At 39.7% G+C, this 26,600-nt stretch overlaps 2 protein-coding genes across 15 annotated transcripts in view; one reads left to right on the forward strand and one right to left on the reverse strand.

Moving 5' to 3' along the window:
- The window catches only part of supt3h (SPT3 homolog, SAGA and STAGA complex component), a 662,265-nt gene that overhangs the window by 527,989 nt on the left and 107,676 nt on the right, over positions 1 to 26,600 (reverse strand). The window lies entirely within an intron of this gene.
- Positions 23,476 to 26,600, forward strand: part of LOC137358450 (runt-related transcription factor 2-like) — a 232,455-nt gene continuing 229,330 nt past the window's right edge. For 2 of the 5 annotated variants that reach the window (XM_068024423.1, XM_068024424.1), the window contains exons 1-2: positions 23,476 to 23,625; positions 23,799 to 23,914. In XM_068024423.1, the coding sequence (XP_067880524.1) occupies positions 23,857 to 23,914 (58 nt within the window). In that variant the 5' untranslated portion in view covers positions 23,476 to 23,625; positions 23,799 to 23,856. The remainder of the gene's footprint in view (positions 23,626 to 23,798; positions 23,915 to 26,600) is intronic. The other 3 variants (XM_068024425.1, XM_068024417.1, XM_068024422.1) reach the window with 3 other exon arrangements.

Below are 26,600 nucleotides of genomic sequence, written 5' to 3' on the forward strand. Positions count from 1 at the left end.
CAACCACGACACTTAAACAGCTTGACACCATCCAGAACAGAGCAGTCTGCAAGAAACCTCTACCACTGGAGTCAATATCCGCCACCAACACACTATGGCTGCAGCATACAACCTACTGAATGCACTGCATAACAAATCAAGGTTATTTTGGGAACACCTCCCTCTTATGCAACCTCCACTAGCAAGACAGACAAGAAATGTTATGAGAAAACACCAATCACCTTAAAGTCTCTCTCCAAATCCCATACAATCCTGACTTGGACATATAGTAACATTCATTTATCAACACTGGGTCAATAACCTGGAATTCTATACCTAACACTGTAAGTGATAACGCCATCATAAAGAGGTCCACCACCACAAGGCAACATGGATGGGCAATAAATGTGACCTTCCCGGTATTGCCCATATCCACAGAGCAAATTAAAAATTCTTAAGTTATCATAAAGATGCCTTCTTTGAATCTGGTACCATACAGAAACCAGCACCCGGGACATTATACATTCATCTGAATTGTAAAGTTATATTTCAACAGAAAATATTTTTCTCTAACTTTTTTCCAGAAAAAGTATGCATTATAGACAAGTTTTAATACCGTTCTTTTTTTTTTGCTCGTGGAGTATATTCATATTGTTGCTGAGGGTTACAGTGGTTCAGATGGACACTGAAGATCCAATGGCATTATATACAAAATGTATGGAATCCTTCTTGTGTCCTGACCAACATTCCTCACAACCAAAATCCACCAAAAAAACAAATTATTATCTGGTCATTCATCTCTGCTGATTTTAGGGCACTGATTTGTGTGGAAATTGGTTGCCATATTTGCACACACGGTAACAGTGACTACACTCCAAATTAATGGAGTGCAAAATGGCTTGGGGCGTCCTGAGGATGCAAAACATGCTATATAGATGCAAGTATTTTCTAACTTAAATACACCAATGTGGTGGAATACCGAGTCACAATGACAAAATGGCTGATGCATTTACCTATAGTGCCTGCAGTTTAGGAGTAATTCATTTGTGAAAGGCTTTGGACATTTGAAAGATGTGATAGTGCCCTGAGACACCTCATGTTATGTATCGAAGGAATCTGATCTCTATTGTACCTTCTGAAGTGTCAAATCTGAACTGTTTTCTGTATTTTTTGCAAATTTTTATGAATAAAGTATATTTTTGTGGAAAAAAATAGGACCCTCTGCGATAGTATACCGAGGGCTGGAACCCGTGCAAAATCCCTCAGGCTGTATGCACCAGAAAATGTTTGACGTGTAATGTAAATGTCGTCTTCTTCTTTGGCCTCCTTATCTCGAGGGACAATGGGTAAGCGCCTGGAGGTGGTCAGTGGTGCGTGGAGCAGCGCCTGGAGTGGCTATAAAGGCCAATTCTAGAGTGACAGGCTCTTCCACAGGTGCTGCAGAAAAATTTGTTTGTTGGGGCTGTTACACAGTTAGCTCTCCCCTTGCGCCTCTGTCTTTTTTCCTGCCAACTGCTAAGTCTCTTCGACTCGCCACACTTAAACCCCGCCTTTACCGGACTCCCACGACTTGTGATCAATGTCACAGGACTTCATGTCGCGTTTGCAGACATCTTTAAAGCGGAGACATGGACAGCCGGTGGGTCTGATACCAGTGGCGAGCTCACTGTACAATGTGTCTTTGGGGATCCTGCCATCTTCCATGCGGCTCACATGGCCAAGCCATCTCAAGCGCCGCTGACTCAGTAGTGTGTATAAGCTGGGGATGTTGGTCGCCTCGAGGATTTCTGTGTTGGAGATACAGTCCTGCCACCTGATGCCAAGTATTCTCCAGAGGCAGCAAAGATGGAATGAATTGAGACGTCGCTCTTGGCTGACATACGTTGTCCAGGCCTCGCTGCCATAGAGCAAGGTACTGAGGACACAGGCTTGATACACTCGGACTTTTGTGTTCCGTGTCAGTGCGCCATTTTCCCACACTCTCTTGGCCAGTCTGGACACAGCAGTGGAAGCCTTTCCCATGCGCTTGTTGATTTCTGTATCTAGAGACAGTTTACTGGTGATAGTTGAGCCTAGGTAGGTGAACTCTTGAACCACTTCCAGAGCATGGTCGCCAATATTGATGGATGGAGCATTTCTGACGTCCTGCCCCATGATGTTCGTTTTCTAGAGGTTGATGGTTAGGCCAAATTCATTGCAGGCAGCCGCAATCCTGTCGATGAGTCTCTGCAGACACTCTTCTGTGTGAGATGTTAATGCAGCATCATCAGCAAAGAGGAGTTCCCTGATGAGGACTTTCCGTACTTTGGTATTCGCTCTTAGACGGGCAAGGTTGATCAACCTGCCACCTGATCTTGTGTGGAGGAAAATTCCTTCTTCTGAAGACTTGAATGCATGTGAGAGCATCAGGGAGAAGATCCCAAACAGTGTGGGTGCGAGAACACAGCCCTGTTTCACGCCACTCAGGATGAGGAGCCACCATGTTGGATTGTGCCTTTCATATTGTCATGGAATGAGGTGATGATACTTAGTAGCTTTGGTGGACATCCAATCTTTTCTAGTAGACTGAAGAGACCACGTCTGCCGAAAATGTACATTATAAATATAACCTGAAACGCCAAGTGTAGTGAGGCACCTCGTACTGAATTGAAAGAAACTGATCTGTATTGCACTTTATGTAATGTCCAATTGTCCCGTTGGGCAGACACAGCATGGGTTCATGAAGGGCAGGTCATGCTTGACAAATCTTTTGGAATTCTGTGATGACATTACGAGCAAGGTGGACAATGGGGACCCAGTGGATGTGGTGTACCTAGATTTCCAAAAGGCCTTCGACAAGTTGCCGCACAAGAGGCTGCTGCATAAGATAAGGATGCATGGCGTCAGGGGTAAAGTATTAGCATGGATAGAGGATTGGTTGACTAACAGGAAGCAGAGAGTGGGGATAAAGGAGTGCTATTCTGGTTGGCAGTCACTAGTGGTGTGCCTCAGGGATCGGTGTTGGGACCGCAATTATTTACAATTCATATAGATGATTTGGAGTTGGGGACCACGCGTAGGGTGTCAAAGTTTGCAGATGACACTAAGATGAGTGGCAGAGCAAAGTGTGCAGATGACTGTGAAACTTTGCAGAGCAACATAGATACATTGAGTGAGTGGGCAAAGGTCTGGCAGATGGAATACAATGTTAATAAATGTGAAGTCATTCATTTCGGTAAGAGTAACAGGAAAAAGGATTATTACTTGAATGGTAAAAAGTTGCAACATGCTGCTATGCAGAGGGACCTAGGTGTCCTTGTGCATGAATCGCAGAAGGTTGGTCTGCAGGTACAGCAAGTAATTAGGAAGGCAAATGGAATTTTGTCCTTCATTGCTAAAGGGATTGAGTTTAAAAGCAGAGAGGTTATGTTGCAGCTGTATAAGGTACTGGTGAGGCCGCACCTGGAGTAGTGTGTGCAGTTTTGGTCTCCTTACTTGAAAAAGGATATACTGGCACTGGAGAGGGTGCAGAGGAGGTTCACTAGGTTGATTCCGGAGTTGAGGGGGTTGGCTTATGAGGAGAGACTGAGTAGATTGGGATTATATTCATTGGAGTTCAGAAGAATGAGGGGGGATCTTATAGAAACATATAAAATCATTAAGGGAATAGATAAGATACAAGTAGAGAGGATGTTTCCAATGGCAGGTGAAGCTAGAACAAGAAGGCATAGCCTCAAGATTAGAGGGAGCAGATTTAGGACTGAATTAAGAAGGAACTTCTTCACCGAGAGGGTTGTTAATCTATGGAATTCCTTGCCCAGTGAAGTAGTTGACGCTTCTTCAGTAAACGTCTTTAAAGCTAAGGTAGATATCTTTTTGAACAATAAAGGAATTAAGGGATACCGTGGGAGCGCGGGTAAGTGGATCCGAGTCCACGAAAAGATCAGCCATGATCTTATTGAATGGCGGAGCAGGCTCGAGGGGCCGGACGGCCTACTCCTGCTCCTAGTTCTTATGATCTTATGAATTATGTAATGTACTTTTACAAATTTTAATAAATTAATTATATTTTTGGGGAAAAACGCACAATCTAAATACAAGTTTGTTGCTTCGTGCACACTCTAGTTCTCAACACTGGTGGCATCCAAACAAGAGTCAATATTTTCAGATGAAACTGCGACAAACTTATCAAAACGTAATTGTAGTTGATTAGAGAAATTCAATTAGCAGCATATGCTGTAATAATTACATCAGAATTACCATTATAAGAACATGATACAAAAATAAAAATTTCACTTTAAAATTAAGGTTCTCTGAACATTGAATTCAACTTTTTAGTTATAGGATAGGGATGAAACATGCAAGTAAATTTTAACTAGCTATTTAAGACACTGGAGATCAGAACTATTATGACTAAAAATATGTAATAAATATGCTTATGAAAATAAAAATCAGAACTATTAGGTAATTTCAACAAACAGGACTCTCTGGAACAGCCAAGCCTAAACTCAGGAACTAAATATTTCTGTCCACACATTGCAACCTATGGTCTCATGGAATCACTTAAAATACATTACTGTACAGACTGAGAGAACTTTACCTCAGTTTCTGCAATAAAAATGTTTTACACTATTTTTGTAACATTTTAAGATAAATACTTTCACAGTATGTAATGTTCCAAAAGTACATACATTTACTACTGCATAACTGCTGTTGCATACATTCAAAAGAAGTTTCAAGATGTTTCAAGAAAGTAAAGCAAGTCAGCAACAAAGCTAAGGCAATATGTATCGAACCCCAGCTCCCCACAAAATAAGGGAGGAGTCTTACAACACAGTCCCACTAAGAATTTGGTTTCTCAAAGCTTAGAATAGCTTGCTCGAAGGCCTATGCATTCAGGCAGGCTGACCTTTTCCCCCAATGCTACACAATGTCATGGCACAATTTATGGAAAAAAAAAGAGAGAACATGATAGTGACAATCCTTTTTTGTTTAAAAAGTGCTATTGGATAGTATTGTTCCTGGATCAAATACAATGAAGAAAGCAAGCTGACATTTCAGACAACTGATTGAAAGCTCACTTGGAGCGAGTGGAAGTTTGTATCAGTAAACAACCGAAGCTTGGATATTTCGCACTGTTAACCCATGGAAAAGAAGCAGCAAAATGGAGAACCGCACAGCATGAGAGAACTTGTTAGAGACTGGTGATTAGTGATTTGAGGAGGAAATAGTGAATATAAGGAATGAAAAGCTTGAAGGAGTATAGAAATGGAGAGGTAAGAAGAATGAGCAAACAGCAGAATGTAAAGACCAAAGGTATGAAAGAGATTAAAATAATTTGGCATTTTCATGACAAATGAATAGTTTTCATCTATGCTGGATGGATTCAGAGCCCAGCAGTGCTGGATGAAGAAAAGGTGGAAAAATAACAGAATAAAATAATTCAAAATCTAGTCTTAAAGTTTCAATTTAAAAGGGTTATATTTTAATAAAGCAAAATTAATGGCCATGTCATTCTCATGGCAGTGCAAACCAAACCATCATGCTCTTTTTCAATGCGTGTGAAAACCTAAAATTCAAAAATATGCATTCAGGAATCTCTGCCATTTGTGCTTTTACGGGTTATAAAATCTTGATTAAATAGCTATCTGATGCACTTCCTCGTTTTAATTTGTGTTTTTCCCAGATATCGAAAGACATGCCACAGATAAAAGCACTTTATGCTTGCCAGCATAACTGCAGCTGAATAAAGTCAGGAGATTTTACAAATTTTTGCGGTTATTAATGCACATTATCCCAAAAATGCTCTTATCCTATGCCATGCCCACATCTCAACCATGAGTTTCCATCCTCTCTGTTTATCAGGAATATATTTCACTTTGTAAGAGTCTGTTATTTCTGTCTAAGGTTAATTAGGCTCAGGTTAATAGACTTAATGATGAATGCTCACTTCAACCAATTTCAATTACAGATTTACCGATACAGGTTTACGCCAGTTAGATATACATGCAAATTAACAAAAACATTGGTTACATATCTTTACATATGATTCTTTACTACAAGGAATGTTTGGAGCAGTGAAACCAAGCTTCTGATTATGTGCTAGGTTGGATGTTAAGATTGCTCGAAATGGGAATCTACTGAAGAGGAGTTTTCGGTATTCTTCCGAGGATCATGCTGCACAATGCATGGGAGAACAGAATGCCAAAAACAAAAATAGCAAAGGCACTGTTTCGGAGATGTTCTTCATTTCTGGGTACTAGCCATACGATCTTCCATATAAGGGAATGTTCTTTGGCTGACGAGTTGGATCTTTTTTCCCCAGTGAAGGCAAAACAACAAATAGCAAATATAATTGCAATATTGAGCAATAAAGGGGAAGCAGGATCTGCCCCTTGGCAGAGGTTGACTGAGCAGGATCTTGGTATATGAAGGACGTTTCCATTTCAAAAAACAATCCTACCAGGTGGATATTCAAGTTTCGTTTTTCCAACATCCTCCACATACGACATGAACTTGGTATTGCCTGGACTAAAGGAAAGCAGTTCTTTTAGTCTGGCAAGAACAGTTACACTTTGAAAATACCTACGGAATAATAAGATACACTCATATAACAACTCCGAGCTCAAACACTTTGCAAAGATATTTTCATGTCGCACTCTTGCAGGTGCAAAGCAAAGTGATCTTTTTAAGATTAACCAGTGAAGTACATTCCCTTTCACTTTTCCCAAGTTTTCCTAACTGCTATATACTAATGTCAGATATAATGAACCAATTATTTCAAAGAACTTGCAAACACATATGTAACATCTCTTTCAAACTCAGGATGCCCCAAAGTGTTTTACAGTCACTGAAGTAGTTTTGGCAGGATTAGTTCTATGGCTAAGAAATTCCTTGGAGCTGCTCCCACTCTGCTGCTGTAAATTCACCGGAAGTTTAATGGAAACCCCATTTACACATATAAACAGGGTTTCTACTTCACTTCCAGCAAAGTTATGGCAGCAGAGCAGAAACAGCTCCAAGGGAATTTCTAGCCTAAGCATTTTATAAGATATTCAAGTTGATAATCTAATGATTTTTTTGTCACCTTAAAAGATTAAAAACTTTCAACATCCATAAGAGAATTTTACATTCCAATTTTAAATTTATCTGGATAGAAAAAGGAAAGGCAGTTTTCTGCCACAAACAGAATTGAGAAATTATCTACAGTAGAAATGAAGGACTATTTGATCATCGTGTCCGAGAAAATATAACAGATATTTCTTGACATTTTGAATCTAATTAAGAATTGCATCATAATGAAAAAAGTCAGACATGTAAGGACTAATTGCTATAAATTCATAGGAGGGCACATGAAGATTCATGCTTACATACCAAGGAGAAAATGAAGCAAAGTGAGTTGGAAGAAGATTCCAAATTCATTTCATGAACCTAAATAAAAAATGTCTAAGAGTACACAAAAGTAACTGCAATAAAAATTCTGCTTTCAAAACAAAGGTCAGCACACTTTGAAGATATTCGACAATACAAGCATATAATGGGCCCAGTTCTCCAAAGGAGCACTTTAATTGTTGCTTACTGGATATTTACATTTTTTCTGCTGAGTTTCAAACAAGAACAAAATTAAAAAATAAACATTCTATTTTGCATTGGTGCTCCATTAGCGCAAAATTTACATAGAGCTACTAAAGTATCCAACACAAAATAAAAGCCCATTCCTATTCAATAGGACGGGTGCAAAAGAGAAGCCGAACAAGGTTTAAATAAAGAATTTATCATAGTAAAACCCTCCTGTCACTTAAGTGATATGGTTGTCGCGAGTGTTTGTTATTAGAATATTAGAAAACCATAAATTTCTGAGGCTGGTACCAAGTTATGTGAATTACAATTGTTCGTGTGTCCATTTTCTCAGAAACTAAAAGGAACAGATGAAAGCCAGGAACACCTGTTCCCATTAAAACAGAGCATCCAAAAAAACAATAAAATAAACAAACAATCGCTTGGAACATTTTTCAGAGTTTAATTCTCCATTTTTAGAAATTTTTCTCCTTTCTTGGGTTTCTTCAACTGTTTCAGGCACTGTTCAACCTTCCGCCAAAACAGTCATCACCATATCCACCTCCACCCTCTCCCACATGTCTCAGTCCCCTCTAGCACCTCAACTCTAACTTTCACTACCTTTCAAAAATTCTCAAATGCACTACAAGCACCCACTTCTCCCACTGTTTCCTGTTCAAACCCTTCAACAATTGCATTTATATAGTGCTTTTAACATAGCAGTGAAAACCAGCAGAACCGAAATCACCCCTCCCCAATCAGCAGCGATATTAGATGTGATTGCAACTTCAGTGTGCTACAACTCTTTGTCTTCCTTGTTCTCCCTGCAATCTGCAATATATGACAGAATGTCACGCTCCAGCGACTCTCCCAACAGTCCAAACTCCATGACTGCCTACCATGATTTCATTCCTCTGGCCAGCATAACCATCTTCTGTAATGTTTCCTCTTCTCATGCCCACATGGTCATTTCCAGTGTGCTTGTAAGTTGCATCCTTGGTTCCTTCATACTGCATCGATATGTACCCAAACATGGGATCAACTTTCACATGTATGCCAATATCTAGCTATACCACTCCAATACCAAATCCAGGTCAGACTTGTCAAATACTCTTGTTGCATTAAGGCTAGTTACAAACTTGGCTTGCTATCTCTTTAAAAAAAAAGTAAAGCCAGACGTTATAACTGTGCTGGCTGCTGTGTCAAAACTGCCTTTGGTTTTCAAGTGTGATAAAGTCATTCAGCAATTTAAGACATTTTAGCAACTGTGTCAATAACTGCTTTTGTTCTTTCGTTGAAGTTCAACACAAAGTGTAACCAACAGGCAAAAAATACATGCTACATGTACTGCCATGTCCAAACAGAACCCAGTGCCCGGGTCGATAGCAATTGATGCAGTCAAGTGGGTTTAGTGCAGAGGCTGGTAATGTGCTGATGGTCCAAACATAGAGGGATGTAGCAATTGATGAGGGCCTAGAGTCCTGGATAATGGGTGGAATGCAACAGCCTTTGACAACTTGGAATCCTAGCTATATTCCTCCCACAACATCAAAAAAAAACTTACGGGCATCAGTGGCTTCTTTCCCTACCATGTCCTACCCAAAAGGAAAGAGAGAGAGAAACAGTAACGCGAAGCAAATAGAGTAATTTAAGATGGGAGTTTCAAAATGTTTTAAGCTTCAATTTCCCACAGTATGCAATCTATATATCCACGAGGCCAACAAGAGACAGAAAAGAGAATTTATCAATTCCAATGATATTTTATTACAAAGGGTTAATGCACATAAACTGAAGCTAAATTTTCCATTTTGAATGCAACACGCACGGACACAACTATAAAATACGTACTTTAATAAAAGCCATGTATGACCACAGAACATCTCAAAGCGTTTTACAGTTAATGAGGTACTTTTAAAATGTAGTCACTGTCGTAATGTAGAAACTGAGGCAACGAATTTGCGCACAAGCTCCCACAAACAATAAATGACCAGATAATCTGTTTTAGGTATTGGTCAAAGGGTAAAATGTTGGCCAGGATACTGAAAAACTGCCCTGCTTTTCTTCAAATAGTAAAAGACCCCATGGCACATTTACCTGAGTTAGCAGACGGGGCCTCAGTTTAACATCCGATTTAAAAGACTGCATCACCAACAATACACTCTCAGTGCTGCACTTAAGTTCCATCCTGCAATGGCCTAGGTTTTACTATGCTAATGACTGCAAAGCGGGCAACATTCACCATCATTACAGCAGTGAGTGCGTCAGCAACTTTGGGACTGCATGTGCATGATAGCAGGGAAATCCTGCGTTCTGATAGGCCATTCCCCACTGCTCCAGAGGGTTCACTCTTTAACACTGCGATGTTAACATTAACAGAGGAAAAAAATGATACTCACTTGAATTTGGGCTAATGGCCCACGTGCAATGAACTTTTCTTGCCACAACATTTCAGGGCTGATGATTCCAGGTAGTAAGAGCCTCCTCTGTCAATTTGCAAGTATTTGATGAGGACATTAGTACTGGACGGAAAGTTTCAACTTTCAAAAATGGCTGTGGGAGGGATTCTGAATATTTATCTGAACTTTTAAAATGATTAAATGTAAATCACTTTTTAATAGGATTCGGATATCATTTATCTAGCTTTTTGACTTTTGAGTCAGACAGATTTTTGATCTACAAGGGAGTCAAGGGTTATAGGGGGCAGGCAGGAATGTGGAGTTAAGGCCACAAACAGATCAGCCATGATCTTATTAAATGGTAGAGCAGGCTTGAGGGGCTGAATGACGTACTCCCACTCCTATTATGACCTTATTAAAATATGTACAAATTTATGATGTTTAAAATGGCTCCAATGTCATTTCTGACATTTTACATTTTTGTTCAAATTTCTATATGACTTAACATGATTCCATTCAAATTTATATAAAATCTTGTTTACATGCATACAACAGACAGATTCTTTGAGTGTGTCTTCTATTTACTACACCATGTGCTCTGTCCTTTGTGTCCGCATTAGAGAATGCTGCAGAGCTATGCTGGGGCTCATGTCTTGAGGGAATCCTCCAGCCTTCTCAATGAAATTCTCACCCCCGCCATCACGTTACGTAAGTGGGCACTTTAGGTCGAGATCAATGGCGAGCACAATCACTTCATCGTGATAGAAAAATACAGGTCATTATCTGAAGTCTCTGGAGTGAGACGGGATCCCACAAGCTCTTAAATCAGAGGTTGACAGTGCCACCATTGAAACACAACGTTTATTTTGTCCTTCACCAATACGTGTGCAGGCAGCCTCCATGCTATTTTTTAGGCCAAGTGGACTAGAAATTCATCTTAAGCAGTAGCACAGAACAAGTGGTATCGCATCAGACACTTGTTATGTGTCCTATCCAATATTTGGTTCTATTAAAATCAGTTTTGCGATACTGCCCAAGACGAATTTCTATTCCAATATGTCAGCACAATAAGTGATGTGGCCTTTGCAAATGCTTTGTGTGCCATAAAACCTGCACCTAAATTCACCCCATTCGCTTTATCGAGTGATCAGTTTGTGCATAGCAGTGTACTGTGGAAATTAATGTAAAATTTACACAATGGAAATTGCAATCTTTTAGCAGCATATATAACTGAATGTCACGGAACTTGGTTGGTAGCACTCTTGCCTCAGAATCAGAAGGTTGTGTTCAAGCTTTCCTCCAGGACTTAAGCACATAATCCAAGCTGACAATTCCAGTACAGTACTGAGGAACTGCTACATTGTTCAAGATGTCATCTTTTAAGTGAAAGCGTAATCAGTGGCCCTGTATGCCTGCTCGGGTTGACATAAAAGATCCCATAATGGTATTAATCTCCAGGCCAACCTTCTTCCTCAAATTTCAAAAAAGAAAAGATTGTCCAACCATTCAGGCCTTGTGCACAATTTGGCAGCCAAGTTTGCCTACCTAACAGCTATAACTGCAGTTCAAAAGTGCAAGAGCATGATAAAAGACTATATAAATGCCAGGTCTATCCTATCTTTTTACGGTGAATTTGTCACCACACCAAGGCTAAATTCACTTTGTTCCAGTGGCTAAATGCAGAAAGTAGAATTTTGTTCACTTATGGAAGATCTTGAGAACCACCCATGTTATAGGGATGGGGTAGGAAGAGAACAGAATTCAATTTTAGCCAGGCAACCTTTTCCCACATTCTTCTACTAGTGTGTCTAAAGTACACAGCACAAGCCTCATATTTCTATTTTACAAATTTCGCAAAATGTTGTCAATGAAAGTGTAAAAACCAGAAGGGGATACTGAAAACCAAATGTAAATTTTATACAAGATTTGAAATAAGGCACTATACGAATGCGACACTGGTGGCAACAGTTTCCTGTCTCTGCTGGCCACATCCTTTGCAGTAATTCACACAACTTTTCAGATTTTCCCATACACAACCTTTCTTTATCCTAGCCAATTAAGTAAAAAGGAACAAAGGAAACAGTGGACATCCATAAATTATACAGCATTCTGAGCATAACCCTATATTTTCCACCACACTGAGGTACATCTACTTAGGCACTGAAGTACATGTACTATGAAAAACATTCCTTACTCTCCTCCCCCACGTTCCACATGCACATATATACACACACAAATCACAAAGATTTTTATATACCTTGAGTCCACATTATGGCTTTGATGTTCAATTAAACTGTAAGCGAGCTAACAGACTACTTAAATGGGTAGTTTTGTCTCACTAGAGAATGTTGTGGTAGGCTCAGGTCTATAACAGCCAGTTGTAAAATCTCTGTTCAAGTTGTATATATCAGACACCCAGGGAAAGTTGTGTTGCTGCTGGTGCTGTATCCCCTGAAGAATGTACTATTTCATTTTACTGACTGAGTTTACATCAAGTCAAAACATAAAACTTACTGGTAGGCCCATCAATGATGCAATCATAGCACTGATCTGGTCAACTGCTTCTCATTGCCAATTGGGTTTCCTAGACATTCAAATTCATTCAAAGTTCTAGACTAGTTATTGCGTACAGCTTTGAAACTCTGACTACAGAAACTGCTTCCAACCAACCAGTATATTTTTTCTCGTGCAATAACAGGGGAAGATTTATCAGTGTAATGGTATTTTTAGAAGTGGCATACTGTAGGTCATTGGACAGGAATTCCTTTTGGGGTGGGGTGGGGGGATCTAAAGTATGCTCCCGTCCCGAAAAACTAGATTTCTGGTACTTCATTTAGTGTATTTTCTAGCATTGTAGAGTACAATTTTTCTTAAATACATGATAAAATATTTCTGCATATATAACTTTTAAAAATACAGTTCACAATTAAATCATAAAACATACTCCTCTGTTGAGTCAGGTTATTTTATCTAAGTATAGACTAACTTAGCTAACCAACCCACCAATTCAGTTTGCCAACAAGCAGGTAAAGTACTACCAGCTACCACCAGAAGCCAACCCTGGTTCAATGAAGACTACAGGAGGGCATGCCAGGAACAGCACCAGGCATACCTAAAAATGAGGTATCAGCCTGGTGAAGCTGTAACACAGGACTACTTGCATGCCAAATAGCAGAAGCAGCATGCGATAGAGCTAAGCGATCCCACAACCAACGAATCAGATCTAAGCTCTGCAGTCCTGTCACATCCAATCATGAATAGTGGTGGACAATGGAACAGAAGGAGGAGGCTCCACAAATATCCCCATCCTCAACGATGGGGGAGCCCAACACATCAGTGCAAAAGACAAGGCTGAAGCATTTGTATCCATCTTCAGCTAGAAGTGCCAAGTTGATGATCCATTTCGGCCTCCTCCTGAAGTCCCCAGCATCGCAGATGCCAGCCTTCAGCCAATTCAATTCATTTCACATCAAGAAACGGCTGAAGGCACTGGATATTGCAAAGGCTACGGGCGCTGACAATATTCTGGCAATAATACTGAAGACCCGCACTCGAGAACTAGCCAATACAGCTACAACACTGGTATCTACCTGGCAAATGTGGAAAATTGCCCATGTATGTCCTGTACACAAAAAGGACAAATCCAACCTGGATAATTACTGCTCTATCAGTCTACTTCCATCATCAGCAAAGTGATGGAAGGGGTCATCAACAGTGCTATCAAGCAGCACTTACGCAGCAGTAACCTGCTCACTGAAACTCAGTTTGGGTTCTGCCAGGGCCACTCAGCTCCTGATCTCATTACTACCTTCATCCAAACATGGACAAAAGAGCTGAAGTCAAGAGGTGAGGTGAGAGTGACTGCCCTGGCGATCAAGGCAGCATTTGACCCAGTATGGCATCGAGGAGCTTTAGCAAAACTGGAGTCAACGGGAGTCAGGGGAAAAATTTTCCACTGATTAAAGTCATACCTAGCACAAAGAAAGATGGTTGTGGTTGTTGGCAGTCAATCATCTCATTCCCAGGACATCACGGCAGGAGTTCCTCAGGGTAGTGTCCTAGGTCCAACCATCTTCAGCTGCTTTAATGACTTTCCCTCCACCATAAGGTCAGAAGTGGGGATGTTCGCTCAAGATTGCATGACTTCTCACCATTCGTGACTTCTTAGATACTGAAGCAGTCCGTGTCCAGATGCAGCAAGACCTGGACAACATCTGGGCTTGGGCTGACAAGTGGCAAGTAATATTCACGCCACACAAGTGCTGGGCATTGACCATCTCAAACAAGAGAGAATTTAATCATCTCCCCTTGATGTTCAATAGCATTACCATCGCTGAATCCACCAACAGCCTGGGAGTTACCACTGACCAGAAACTGAACTGAACCAGCCACATTCCACCCTTCTCTCACCTTTACATGATCCATCCCCGACACTTCCCTTCCCTGACTTCTCTGTCTCCATCTCTGGGAATAGGCTGTCTACTAATATTCATTATAAGCCCACCGACTCCCACAACTACCTCGACTAGGATTCTTCACACCCTACCTCATGTAAGGACTCCATTCCATTCTCACAGTTTCTCCGAGTCCGACACATCTGATCTGATGATGCTACCTTCCATGACAGAGCTTCCGAAAGGTCTTCCTTTTTCCTCAACTGAGGATTCCCCCGACTGCGATTGACAGGGCCCTCAACTGTGTCCGGCCCATTTCTCGCACCTCTACCCTCACCCCTTCCCCTCCCTCCCAGAACCGCGACAGGGTTTTCCTTGTCCTCACTTTCCACCCCATCAGCCTCCATATCCAAAGGATCATCCTCCACCATTTCCGCCACCTCCAGCATGATGCTACTACCAAAGGCATCACCCCCTCCCATCTCTTGTGAGCATTCCAAAGGGATTGTTCCCTCTGCGACGCCCTGGTCCACTCATCCATTACCCCCAACACCTCGCCCCCTTCCCGTGCAAGCGCAGGTGATGTAATACCTGCCCATTTACCTCCTCTCTCCTTACTATCCAAGGCCCCAAACACTCCTTTCAGGTGAAGCAGTGATTTACTTGTACTTCTCTCAATGTAGTATACTGTATTCACTGCTCACAATGTGGTCTCCTCTACATTGAGACGACCAAACGCAGACTGGGTGACCGCTTTGCGGAACACCTCCGCTCAGTCCGAAAGCATGACCCCGAGCTTCCGGTTGCTTGCCATTTCAACATTCCCCCCCGCCCTCCCCCCACCCCACCACCTCATGCTCACATCTCTGTCCTGCATTTGCTGCAGTGTTCCAGTGAACATCAACGCAAGCTCGAGTACAGCATCTCATTTATTGATTAGGCACGCTACAGCCTGCCGGACTGAACATTGAGTTCAATAATTTCAGAGCATGAAGGGCCCCCCCATTTTACTTTTATCTTTAGTTATTTCTTCCTTTCTTTTTTGTGTTTATTTTATTTTAGTTTGTTCAGTTTGTTTCTACTGTGCCTACCCACTGTTTTTTTTCATGTTTATGCTTGCGGCTGTTCAGTTTCCAGTCCATTAACACCCTATCTGCACTAATGCTTTGTCATTCAGCACACCATTAACATATTGCTTGCCTTTGCTCCATGACCTTCTGGTCAGCTAGTCTGTGACCTCGTCCTATCTATACCTTCTCTTTTGTTATCCCTTGCCCCACCCCCGCTTTACTTGCTTAAAATCTTTTACATTTCTTATATCTGTCAGTTCTGAAGAAGGGTCACTGACCTGAAAGGTTAACTCTGCTTCTCTCTCCAAAGATGCTGCCAGACCTGCTGAGTTTTTCCAGGACTTTGTTTTTATTTTGGACCAGCCACATAATTGCTGTGGCTACAAGAGCAGGTCAGAGACTAGGAATTCTGCGGTGAGTAACTCACCTCCTGTATCCCCAATGCTTGTCCACCATCTACAAGTCAAGAGTCAGGTGTGTGATGGAATACTCTCCACTTGCCTGGATGAGTATGACTCCAACAACACTCAAGAATCTTGAGACCATCCAGGACAAAGCAGCTTGATCAGCACCCCACCCACCACCTTCAACATTCACTCCCTTCACCACCAACGCACAGTGGCACCACTGTGCACCATCTACAAGATGCACTGCAGCAACTCACCGAGGCACCTTCCAAACCTGCAACCTCTACCATCTAGAAGGACAAGGGCAGCAGATGCATGGGAACACCACCACCTGCAAGTTCCCCTCCAAGCCACACACCATCCTGACTCGGAACTATATTGCTGTTCCTTCACTGTTGCCAGGTCAAAATCCTGGAACTCCCTTCCTAACAGCACTGTTGGTGTACCTATACCCCAAGGACTGCAGCGGTTCAAGAAGGCAGCTCACCACCACCTTCTCAAGGGCAATTAGGGATGGGCGATAAATGTTGGCTTAGCCAGCGACGCCCACATCCCATAAATGAATTTTAAAAAACACACACACAGATGGTGGTTGGGGTTGCAGAGAAAGAGACACACACAAAAAAAGAGACACCTGCATATATGAGAGCGAGAGAGAGAGAAGAGTCAAAAAGAGATAACATTGAAATTACAACATGGAAGCAGGACATTCAATCCAATCAATCTGTTTTGGTGTTCACCCTCCACTCAAGGACATGTGTCCAACTTGTTCCCATATGCTTTTTGCCCTTTTCCTTCATTCATCTATCCAATCTACTCTCAAATGCGGACATAGTTTTTGCCTCAACCACTAATCCTGGAAGTGAATTCCATAGCCTCAACTCTCCATATGAAGATATTTTTGTTGCTCTCTTTTCTAAACTTTCACATTTAACTATGGCCTCTAGTTCTGACCCCTCAACTACTAGAAATAAACAGTCTGTTTCTAACTACCCTGCCCATCCTTTCATAATTTTAAATGTTTTATCATTAACACACTGTTACTCTAACAAAAAGAAATTGAAGTTTTTCTTCATTTTTCTGCATTTTACCCTCTCTAAAGCCATAATATCCTATATGTGGAACCTAATATTACACATAATATAGTCCAACTGATGTCTTAAGCTTTTATATGGACTGTTTATTGGCTTTTATATTCCTCGTAATAAAACTGGAGAAATCCATCTGATTTTTTTCCCCCCATCAAGCTAATGTGCTCCCTTCAATGGTCTGTAAACCTATACCCACAAATACCTCTGCTCTTTCCCAGTGCCAAGACTACTTACATTCATTACTGCTCTTCCTTTTATCAAAATACATTACCTCACACATACTGACAACCGCTATTTGTTAGCCATTTCCCATCTCAGCAATATCCAAGCTTCCAAAGATTTAGAAACTATGTAAACATTCAAGAGTAGATAGGTGGACAAGGGATTGAAGGAATATAGGAAGATGGTTAAATGTGATTCTAACCGTTTGCTCACTTGGAGGTTAAATACCAAAATGGATTGGTTGGGGCGAATGGACCGTTTCCACGTCATAACTTTCTATTTTGTTAACATCCTATATCTAAATCAATGTTTAAAATGGTTAACAGAAGTAATCCCTTAATAGAGTCTTAACTCACACCAAGTACCGTTCCCCCATCAGCCCTGTGCTAACTGGCCTACACTGGCTCCTAGTCAAGCAAAATCTTGATTTTAAAATTCTCATCCTTGTTTTCAAATCCTTTCATGGCCTCACCCCTCCCTATCGCTGTAATCTCCTCAAGCCCTACAACCCTTCAAGTTGCTGCACGCCTCTAATCCTGGCCTCTTCTGCATCCCCGATTTCAAATCGCTCCACCACTGGTGGCCGTACCTTCAGTTGCCTAGGTCCTAAGCTCTGGAATTCTCTCCCTACACCTCTCCGCCTCTTCAACTCACTTTCCTCCATTAAGACACTCCTTAAAACCTAGCTCTTTGACCAAGCTTTTGGTCATCTGACCTAATATTTCCTTTTGCGGCTCAGTGTCATATTTTGTTGTATAATGCTCTTGTGAAGTGCCTTGCGACATTTTCTTACATTAAGGGCGCTATGTAAGTTGTTGATAATTCTCTATTCCTCAATTTTCTCTTGTGCAGTACCTTGTCAAAGGCTTTCTGAAAGTTCATGCATGCGACATCCACTCCATTTCCCCATCTACCATGTCTGTTACATTCTCAAATAATTCTTTTCGCATTTGTCATGCATAATTATCCCTTTCAACATCCAGGCTGGCTACTTCTACCTACTTTCTCCAAGAATTGAAATTACCACATATCTGGATTTCTCTACCACAGAACTTAAGCTAACTAGACTGCAATTAACTGAATTAGCTATGTCTCCTTTTTAAAAGTAGGTACCATATTGGCTATTCTACAGGGGAATCAAATAATAAGGGTTGAGAAAGTAGAACAGCAGAGGTAGAGAAAAGTGAAAGAACTTGAGAGGGAAGGGTAGATTGAAGATGGAGAGAGTTAGAAGTTAAAGAATGAGATCAAAGGGAGCATACGCGAGACATCCAAGGTGGGAAGACAACAACTTGTGGAGGGGAAGAGAACAAGAGATAAGGCAGAGAAGCAAAAATAAGAAACGTGAGTCTGGAGAAAAACACAATAGAGTTGGTAGAAATGAATCTAATGATGGCTGGGGGAAGGAAGAGACAGTACAGAGAAGTTGGGAGTGTAGAGGCCTGGAGGCTGGGGGAATGAGATCAATTTCAAAATGATGGAATAGTCATGCTCATGTGTAGATATGATGTCATTAAGACAATTTCCAAAAAGGCTGTAAATGGCCTTTCAATGAAGGTTGCTTTCACGTTGAAAATTTTATTTTAAAAAATCACATTCAAACTTGATTCGGAAAATGCCATTACAACTTATAACCAGATGGTAATCAATCAGCTACATTGCACAAACAGCATCCACTGTATATTGTTAAATAACTGGTTCCAAACTCAAAAGAAATACATTCACAGGACACCCAAGGGAAAAACAAAAAATATTTTGTAATTAATATTAATTGGTACTAGTTTTCCTATGTAATGTACTGCAGAATTTGACATGGTTTACTCAACTGAGCTAATTAACATTGGTTGAAGGGCAATTTACCCACATTCAATTTTGGTAGTTTAATACTTTACTGCTTAGTTCATATAAAAGCAAAATATATTTGGGGTCAGCTTTCACATGTACCCTAATGCCACCCAGTTCTACCCACCAATCACTTTGCTCAGCACTTCCGCTGCTTCTGTGCTATCAGCCTGCCTGTCCAACATCCAGTCTTGGATGGGCCACGGCTTCTGCCAGTTAAAGACCAAGAAGACTGAAGCTGTCATCTTCAGTTCCTGCCATAAACATCTTCCCTTGCACTTATTGGATTTCCCTCCCTAACCACCATCTCAGGTTGAACCAGACTGCTTGCAACCTTGACATCCTCTTTACCCCTGAGCTGAGCTTCAAACCCCACATCTTCCTCATAAAGACCTCCTACATCCACCTTCATAAAATCATCCATCTCTGCTCCAGGAACAGTTCACCTGCTGCTGAAACGCTTATCCATGCTTCTGTAACTACCAGAATCGACTATTCCAATACTCTCCTGGTCAGTCTCCCATCCTCAATGTTCTGTGCACCAGCTCATCCAGAACTTTGCTGTCTGTATCCTATCCACATCAAGACCTGTTCCCCCAGGTCTGCCATCCTTTCCAGCCTACAATGGTTGATGGTCCCCAATGCCTCCAACTCAAAATTTGTATCCTGTGTTAACACTTCATAGCCTCACCCCTCCCTATCTTTGTAACCTCCTTCAGTCCTATAATACCCCTCAACTCTCCATTTCAATGACTCTGGCCCCCTCTGCATCCCACCATGTCTTCAGCCACTGAGGCCCAAACATAGGAATTCTCTCCAGGAACCCTTCCACCTTTCCAATTCCCTCCTGTCTTTTAAGACTCTTTCATAAAGTCTAGCTCTTTGATTGATCTTTGGTCAATCCTCCTAATGGAGCTTTCTTTGATTCAGCATCCAACTTTTATCTGGTCATGCACCTTGGGCCATTTTTCTATATTAAAGGTGTTACATAAATGCAAGTTCTTGGTGTCAGTCTGGCTTAAGGGACAACATGTTGGGAGCCTAACTGAATACGATATGACTGCAATAAGGAGCATTTGGGCCACCTTCAGTAGCATAACTATATTCTCTTTTGGTTCCAATTTTTTTTTTATAAAGTATTTTCATACTTGGTGGTAGCGAAGGCAATAGCCGTACTCAGCTAGCTGCAACATAAAGATGATATGATTTAAGTTTACTTGAAAGCTTTGAAGACGACAAATTGGTTCAGAATTTGCAGTTGTAATGGCGGCAAAGCAGTCACGATCATTACGCTGTGAAACTGACAGTAACTTTGGTGTCCGCACACATGCAGTTAATCATAAAAATCTAGAAGTTATTAGTGATACCCTGCTCGTCCACAGGGTGCACTGTTGCAATTATTGCTAATACAAATAACACAATCAGCGATTTGACATTAACTTCAACTTTTTACGCAGTATTCGTGCTGTAAAAACCACTGAAAATGTTAAACCTTGTTCAATGAGGTGTAATTAAGTTTTTAAAACAGTGTACTATGTCATAATTACTGAACAACCTCTCTGGCCCTGAAAAACTAATTTTCTCAATGTGGAGTGTCATTTCTTCCTGTCCTATTTAAAACAATTTTTTTTGTTTTTTTAAAGTTTGCTTATATTTCAGCTTCTACCTTAATCCCATATGTCCCAACTTTATTTTGCTTTCTACAAAATGATTAAAAATTTATAATTTGTGCCTTTTCCTTCCCGTTTGCCGTCTGAGAGAAATCTTCAATCTGATTGGCGACTCAGCCTGCTTGATAACATTATTGTTGCTCGACACCACAGATCCCCTATAGATGGTGCCAGATTGAACGTCACATCAGAATGGGTGGGGCGGGGGGAGATCATCAATGCTCTAGATCCCTCAAGCTTTGTAGGCAGCTTTCCTCAAAGTCAACCGCTGTCTATAAAATCCAGACTCTAATCTCTAAGCGGTTTCTTCTGGCAATCAAAATTGGATTACGTTCATGTTAAGTAATCAAGTTTATAGGGTGAATGATGGGTACCAAGACACTGTATGATGCCAATCCAATGACAACAATACTACAGAATACACTATTTAATCATCCCAAAGTCTCCATAGACTAAATGATGAGGAAAAGGAATTTCCTGTCTTCTTTCCTGCTACAGAAACTTGTTGGAAGTCAAGTACAACTTAACTCCTCTTACTGGAGTGAACTCTAAAGAAAATTGATAGAAAATTCAAAAGGTTAAGTTTTAAAAAGATGGGAAATTAACAACGCACCAGCACCTATGTCAAATGTGAAACAAAAATCAAGTCCTGCATGCTTAAACAAATTACTGCAAGCTGATAGCCACTTTGTGAAGCCAGGCTATATTTTGTAAGTCAAAGGAAGAGATCGGAATTGAATCATAAAAATATTTCTACCAACTGTCTAACAGCAAACAAATTAAACTCTGTTATAGCAATACAATTCAACTCCCATTACAGTCCATGTACAACTTGATAATGGTGACAATGAGAGCTGTTTGCTTTGTTTAATGGGTTCAACAAGTTGACAAAATATACTCACGTTAATAGTGAGTAATGATAGAAAAAGTACCATTTTTAATTAGCTTTTTATTCTGGACGTTACACCCTATTGTATAAAATCTATTGTATTTTCAAACCTATATCAGTTTTGTCCTTCTACTCTAAAAGTTATATTATAAAATGTTTACATAAAGGAAATTTTATCAATTTGGTTTATATCTCTCCAAAAACCACTGCTGAATCTTTATCATAATCTCACAATCTGGGATCACTCAACAGCTTCTCCGAAGGCATCTGCAATGGCAATTCCATTCCAAATTAAACAATATTGCTGATTTTTAAAAATTCAAAACTCGCAAAATACAACATGCGTCAGAAAATGGTGAGTTCAGGAAGCCAGCATAACTCACAAGCACCATGACCCAAACCACTCAACTTACTTCTCGTACTCCACCAGTTCCCATCACGCATCTACCTTCTCTAAGAAAACTGAGGTCTTGAACATGGGCAAGAAACTTTCAATGCTTACTGTTGTGCTACAGGTAGGCAACGCTCTTTTTATGTTCCAATTAAACATATTTGAATTCTTTATTGCTCAGCCCTGTAATACTCTACCTGAAGCCAATTTTAAATTAGTTTTAAACCCATCTCCATGGAGGATTTCTAAAAAGATTGATTTCAATGTGTTTCTGTTTTAGAGGTCCACAGTTCAAACTGATTTACCTCAGTGTGCAATGGTATAAATTCCCCAGTGTGAACAAAACCTAGAATTTTGACATCAGCTACTCTTTGCAAAATGAATGAAGTACAAGAAGAAAAGTTTAAAAATGCACAAACAAGTAGTATCTTAAACATCTTTTACTGAGCACCTTAACCTCATGTGCCTTTTATTATGTGATCCTGCCATTCAAATAAAATATAAATATAAAGACTAAACCAAAACCAACAGCCAGTTACAAACTTAACTTGTCATCATTTAGTTTTCAAAGTATTTGATAATTATTCATAAAAACTAATTAAGAAAAGGAGAATGATAGTACTTATTCAAGATATCAGTATGTATCAAAGTGTAGGAAAATTACAAAGGAGATGCAATGCTGTTACATTTTATGCAAAACCTCTGCCCCCACACCCATTGTAAAACTGCACTGTGGTTTCTGTGATGAATACTGCTCTAATACTTTAAATACGAACAGAAAATCTTTTTATTTATTTAATTTAATTTGTAGATAGCAATGCAATTTCTGATTAATTTCACTGGGCAAGCACTGATAAATTAAAAATCCTTTTGCATTTGACTGAAATAAGCTGATGATTCGCTACACTTAATTTTCATTATTCAAACCAAAGGTCCGACAGCATCAAAATCATACTGAAGACATCATTTACACTAAATTTTGCAATGAAATCCTGAGGCTTCCAATTCGACAAGAGGCAGTTACAGAATAGATTGCACAACAAGCAACCTTCTGCTAACTAGATCCAACTTAGTGACTCTCTTTCAAAAAAGAGTAGCATGATGCGAACAAGAACCAGGGGTGGGCAGGGGGGTGCTGATGTAGTCAAGGATATCAGACACTCAGAAAACACAAATATAAATCAGACCCTCCCAATAGTGGATGAATGCACTATTTTACTTAAGTTATCACCGATCTAAAGAATTTCACACAACCTCTGTCAGCATGTTCACTTTTCTGCAGATATGACATTGCATTCGTAAGACTAAACTGAGCACTGCAAGTCATTCCTGCTGCCCATATGCTTCATCTGTAGATGAGTTTGTTCTCTTTTTTCCCCTTCACTGCGTTTGTAATTCTGTCCAAATCCCCATGAGTCATATAACTTAAAGCTGGTCCCTCTTTATGCCAGGAAGAGTCTACCACGAGTCTTTTGTCAAAAACCCACAGGGATAGGCTGTCCCACTTTGCTTTGTATATCATGATGTCACAAGCCATGTGATCCAGCTTCTCCAGTAACAGCACATGAAGAGTTTAAAGCTTATGCTTTTTGGATTGTGTGAATGCTTCATTCGCCTCACAAACAACCACAGAACCACAAGTGCGGTGCAACTTTCTCTCCAGGACGACAAGAGAACCTCTGGTTCTAAATGGTTAATCTCCGCAGGTCACTACCAGCCACCAAGACCAACTCTGTCAGTAAGTGCCTGCTAACCACAGCCTTTACAGTAAATACTTGTCCATCAAATGTTTATTTGTTTTTTTGCACGTTGTATGTTATTTTGTGGCCAAACAAGTTAATGACATCAAACAGCTCACCTAAGCACTGCTGGCAAGCTCTTAAACTTCCTCTGCAATGGTTATATTTTCAGTTTAAGGCTTCGAGGGACACCAAAACCACAGGCGAAAAGTATATTTGAAAGAAGAAGTATGGCATCTAACAGCTTGTTCAGTTCAGTCACACCATGTCAGCAAAACTTCTTCTGGGGTAAGTACAAATCAGAGATATTCCCTTACACTAGATGTGGAATTTTACTTCAAAATATTTCCATTTGATACACGTTTATGTAGCCTATTAATTTGCTGACTTGTTAAAACTAAAACTTGTTTCACAAGCTTGCTTATGCAGTAAAACCGAAGCAATGCAAAATCAAATTGTTTTACATAGGACTTACGGCACAAAATTGTTATGAAACTAAGCAGGTTTATTTGTCAATAAAAACAGGTTTATTCCAAATAGCATGATTTCTATTTTTTGCCCCAAATTTATAAGTACTATAAGGGGATTTAAAAAGTGAATGTGTGAAAAATTTATTGTGGAAATAAGGTTATGCCTATTTGTCAATAGAGGAGTATAACCTATCTTTTCCAGTCCAACATTCCTGTGGTATACATTTCTTTCATGGAAAAGAAACAAAACAGCATATTACAAATAAACTGAAGATGGTCTGTAAAATATGTAACTGATAATGTCTTGGTTTTAACTATTACCAAAAAAAATGAAGTTGGGAAGGAAAAAGCTAATCATTCTACTTATAAAACATCAAATACAGCAGTACATAATAAATTGATTATTTTTATTTTACGGGAATCATACAGATGTTTCTTGATATTTTCATTGTGGATTTGTGGGTATGCGGCTGACCTGGTTTTACTGCTTAAAATGCAATACTCCCGCCAACCCCTAACAGCTAGGTCACTGTACTATCTGACCACTAAGATGGTTTCTAATATTTGTAAGGAAGTGAACTTCATTTTAGAACTAGTGGCATGTTTTTCACACATGCAACTCCATTCAATCTTTACAGAAACTGATCTGATTAAAATAAAATAACCAATGTCTCCAAAATTTACGCACAGATGTCTAAATCCTTTGCATTGCTTCCCGCCAGGGCTGCCGTTTATGGTAATGCTAAGTGGAGCCACTCTGATTAAAATAAACGCAAGCACTTCTAATTTATCTGTACTGGCTACATCAAACAAACCTATTGATGAAAATCTACAACAGCAAATTAGTAAGATTAGTGAAATGTCAAGGTTCCTACTTTTACAAATAAAGATTATGAATGGAAATATTGAACAAGATTTTTCTAAAATACTAGTTCAAGGAGACAAAAGGCAGTCACATCCAAAGAATCTGCAGTGTTGTTTTTAATTTCCTGCAGGTACTCATGCTATTATTGTTCGCAACACAACAGACCATAGAGATATCATACTGTACAATTTTCAGAGTCCAGTGAGAAAAATTTCAGAAGTTTTCAAGGAGTGATTTAATTTTTATAATAAAAGCTAATGTGTTCAAATGGCCATTAGTCATCCCTAAATACCAGATAACCACAAGAAAGACTTATATTTCAATCTTTTACAAGTGCTCAGCTGAAACTTTTATCCCTCAAGTGTGGCTTTGCATGAAATGCAATTTATTTTTTTATAAAAAACAAATCCCAAAAATACATTCTACTTTGCACTTATGAGTTTAGAATGTGATCCCAAAACAGAGATACCCAACGTAACAAATTCAGGTGATAAAATGTCACAAGCATGTTGCTTACTACTACTAGGAAAACATCTTAGGAAGTAATCCAGACAGTTTATGAATCAACTAAATTAGTGGTAGCAAACAATACCAAGATGATCCGTTCTTTTCTTCTATGCCTCCCCATTGACCTCACACTAATACATCCCTGTAAAATATTAGGTTCTACACAATTAAGCTTTGCAACAACTTTTATACTTCCTGCCATAATCTGTTAAGAGCGTGCAATTAAAATATTAGCCCTGGTTAGTTCTTCAATATAGTTTAACTAAGTGCCTCGCAGAGTTTTGCAGGGTATCACCAACAAAGCAGCAACTCCACAATTTTTTTTGTCTAATTGTGTGCTATTAAAGAAAAATTAAGGAAACAGTTCTTTGTAAAAAAAAAACAGGTGCCAAATCTACACAAAATTATAAACTGCTTTTGTAAATCATGTGGAATAACATCCGCTGAGTAGCCGGACCACATTAAATGTTTATCACGGATAATGCAGGTTTACAGCTGTGAACAGTCTATTTAGCTAGAACTTCCGAACAGCAGTTGGAAATGGTCATGTATTCCTGGATCTAGCTAGATTAAAAACTTATAGTTTTAAAAAATTACGATTTTATAGATTTACAAATTTATTCTTTTATGTTTGGAGTCAAATTTGAAATACGCTTAATGCATTATATAAGTCTATTCATTATTCTGTGAAAAAAACATTTTAAAATACTGTATGAACACATCCATCAAATACCGCATATATTGCCACACCTTCTATGTGAAGAGACCATTAATTACAATCTACGTCAAAAGATTTAGATCTTTACAATTCATACATATTCTATTGTACCATTAAAAGCTAAATCTTTACGAATCTTTTTACAGAACCCTCAAAAATATCCTACAACAGTTACACTTTCATGCCACTGTACAGTACTCATATTTGAAATGATCTGCAACTTGTGTTATCGGACAGATAGGATAAAGAATACAACTGAAATTTGAAACAAATAACCTTATTTGATGAGTCAGGCAACGATTATGAAACACTTGGGCTTGAAATTACATTTTTATGAAAAACAGGAGCATGTTGTTTATTAACAAACTGCTAATAAAGTTCACAGGAACACTTTGTAACATGAGATTTTGTAAG

The sequence above is a fragment of the Heterodontus francisci genome, chromosome 3 (assembly GCF_036365525.1).
Source record: "Heterodontus francisci isolate sHetFra1 chromosome 3, sHetFra1.hap1, whole genome shotgun sequence".
Lineage (NCBI taxonomy): Eukaryota > Metazoa > Chordata > Chondrichthyes > Heterodontiformes > Heterodontidae > Heterodontus > Heterodontus francisci.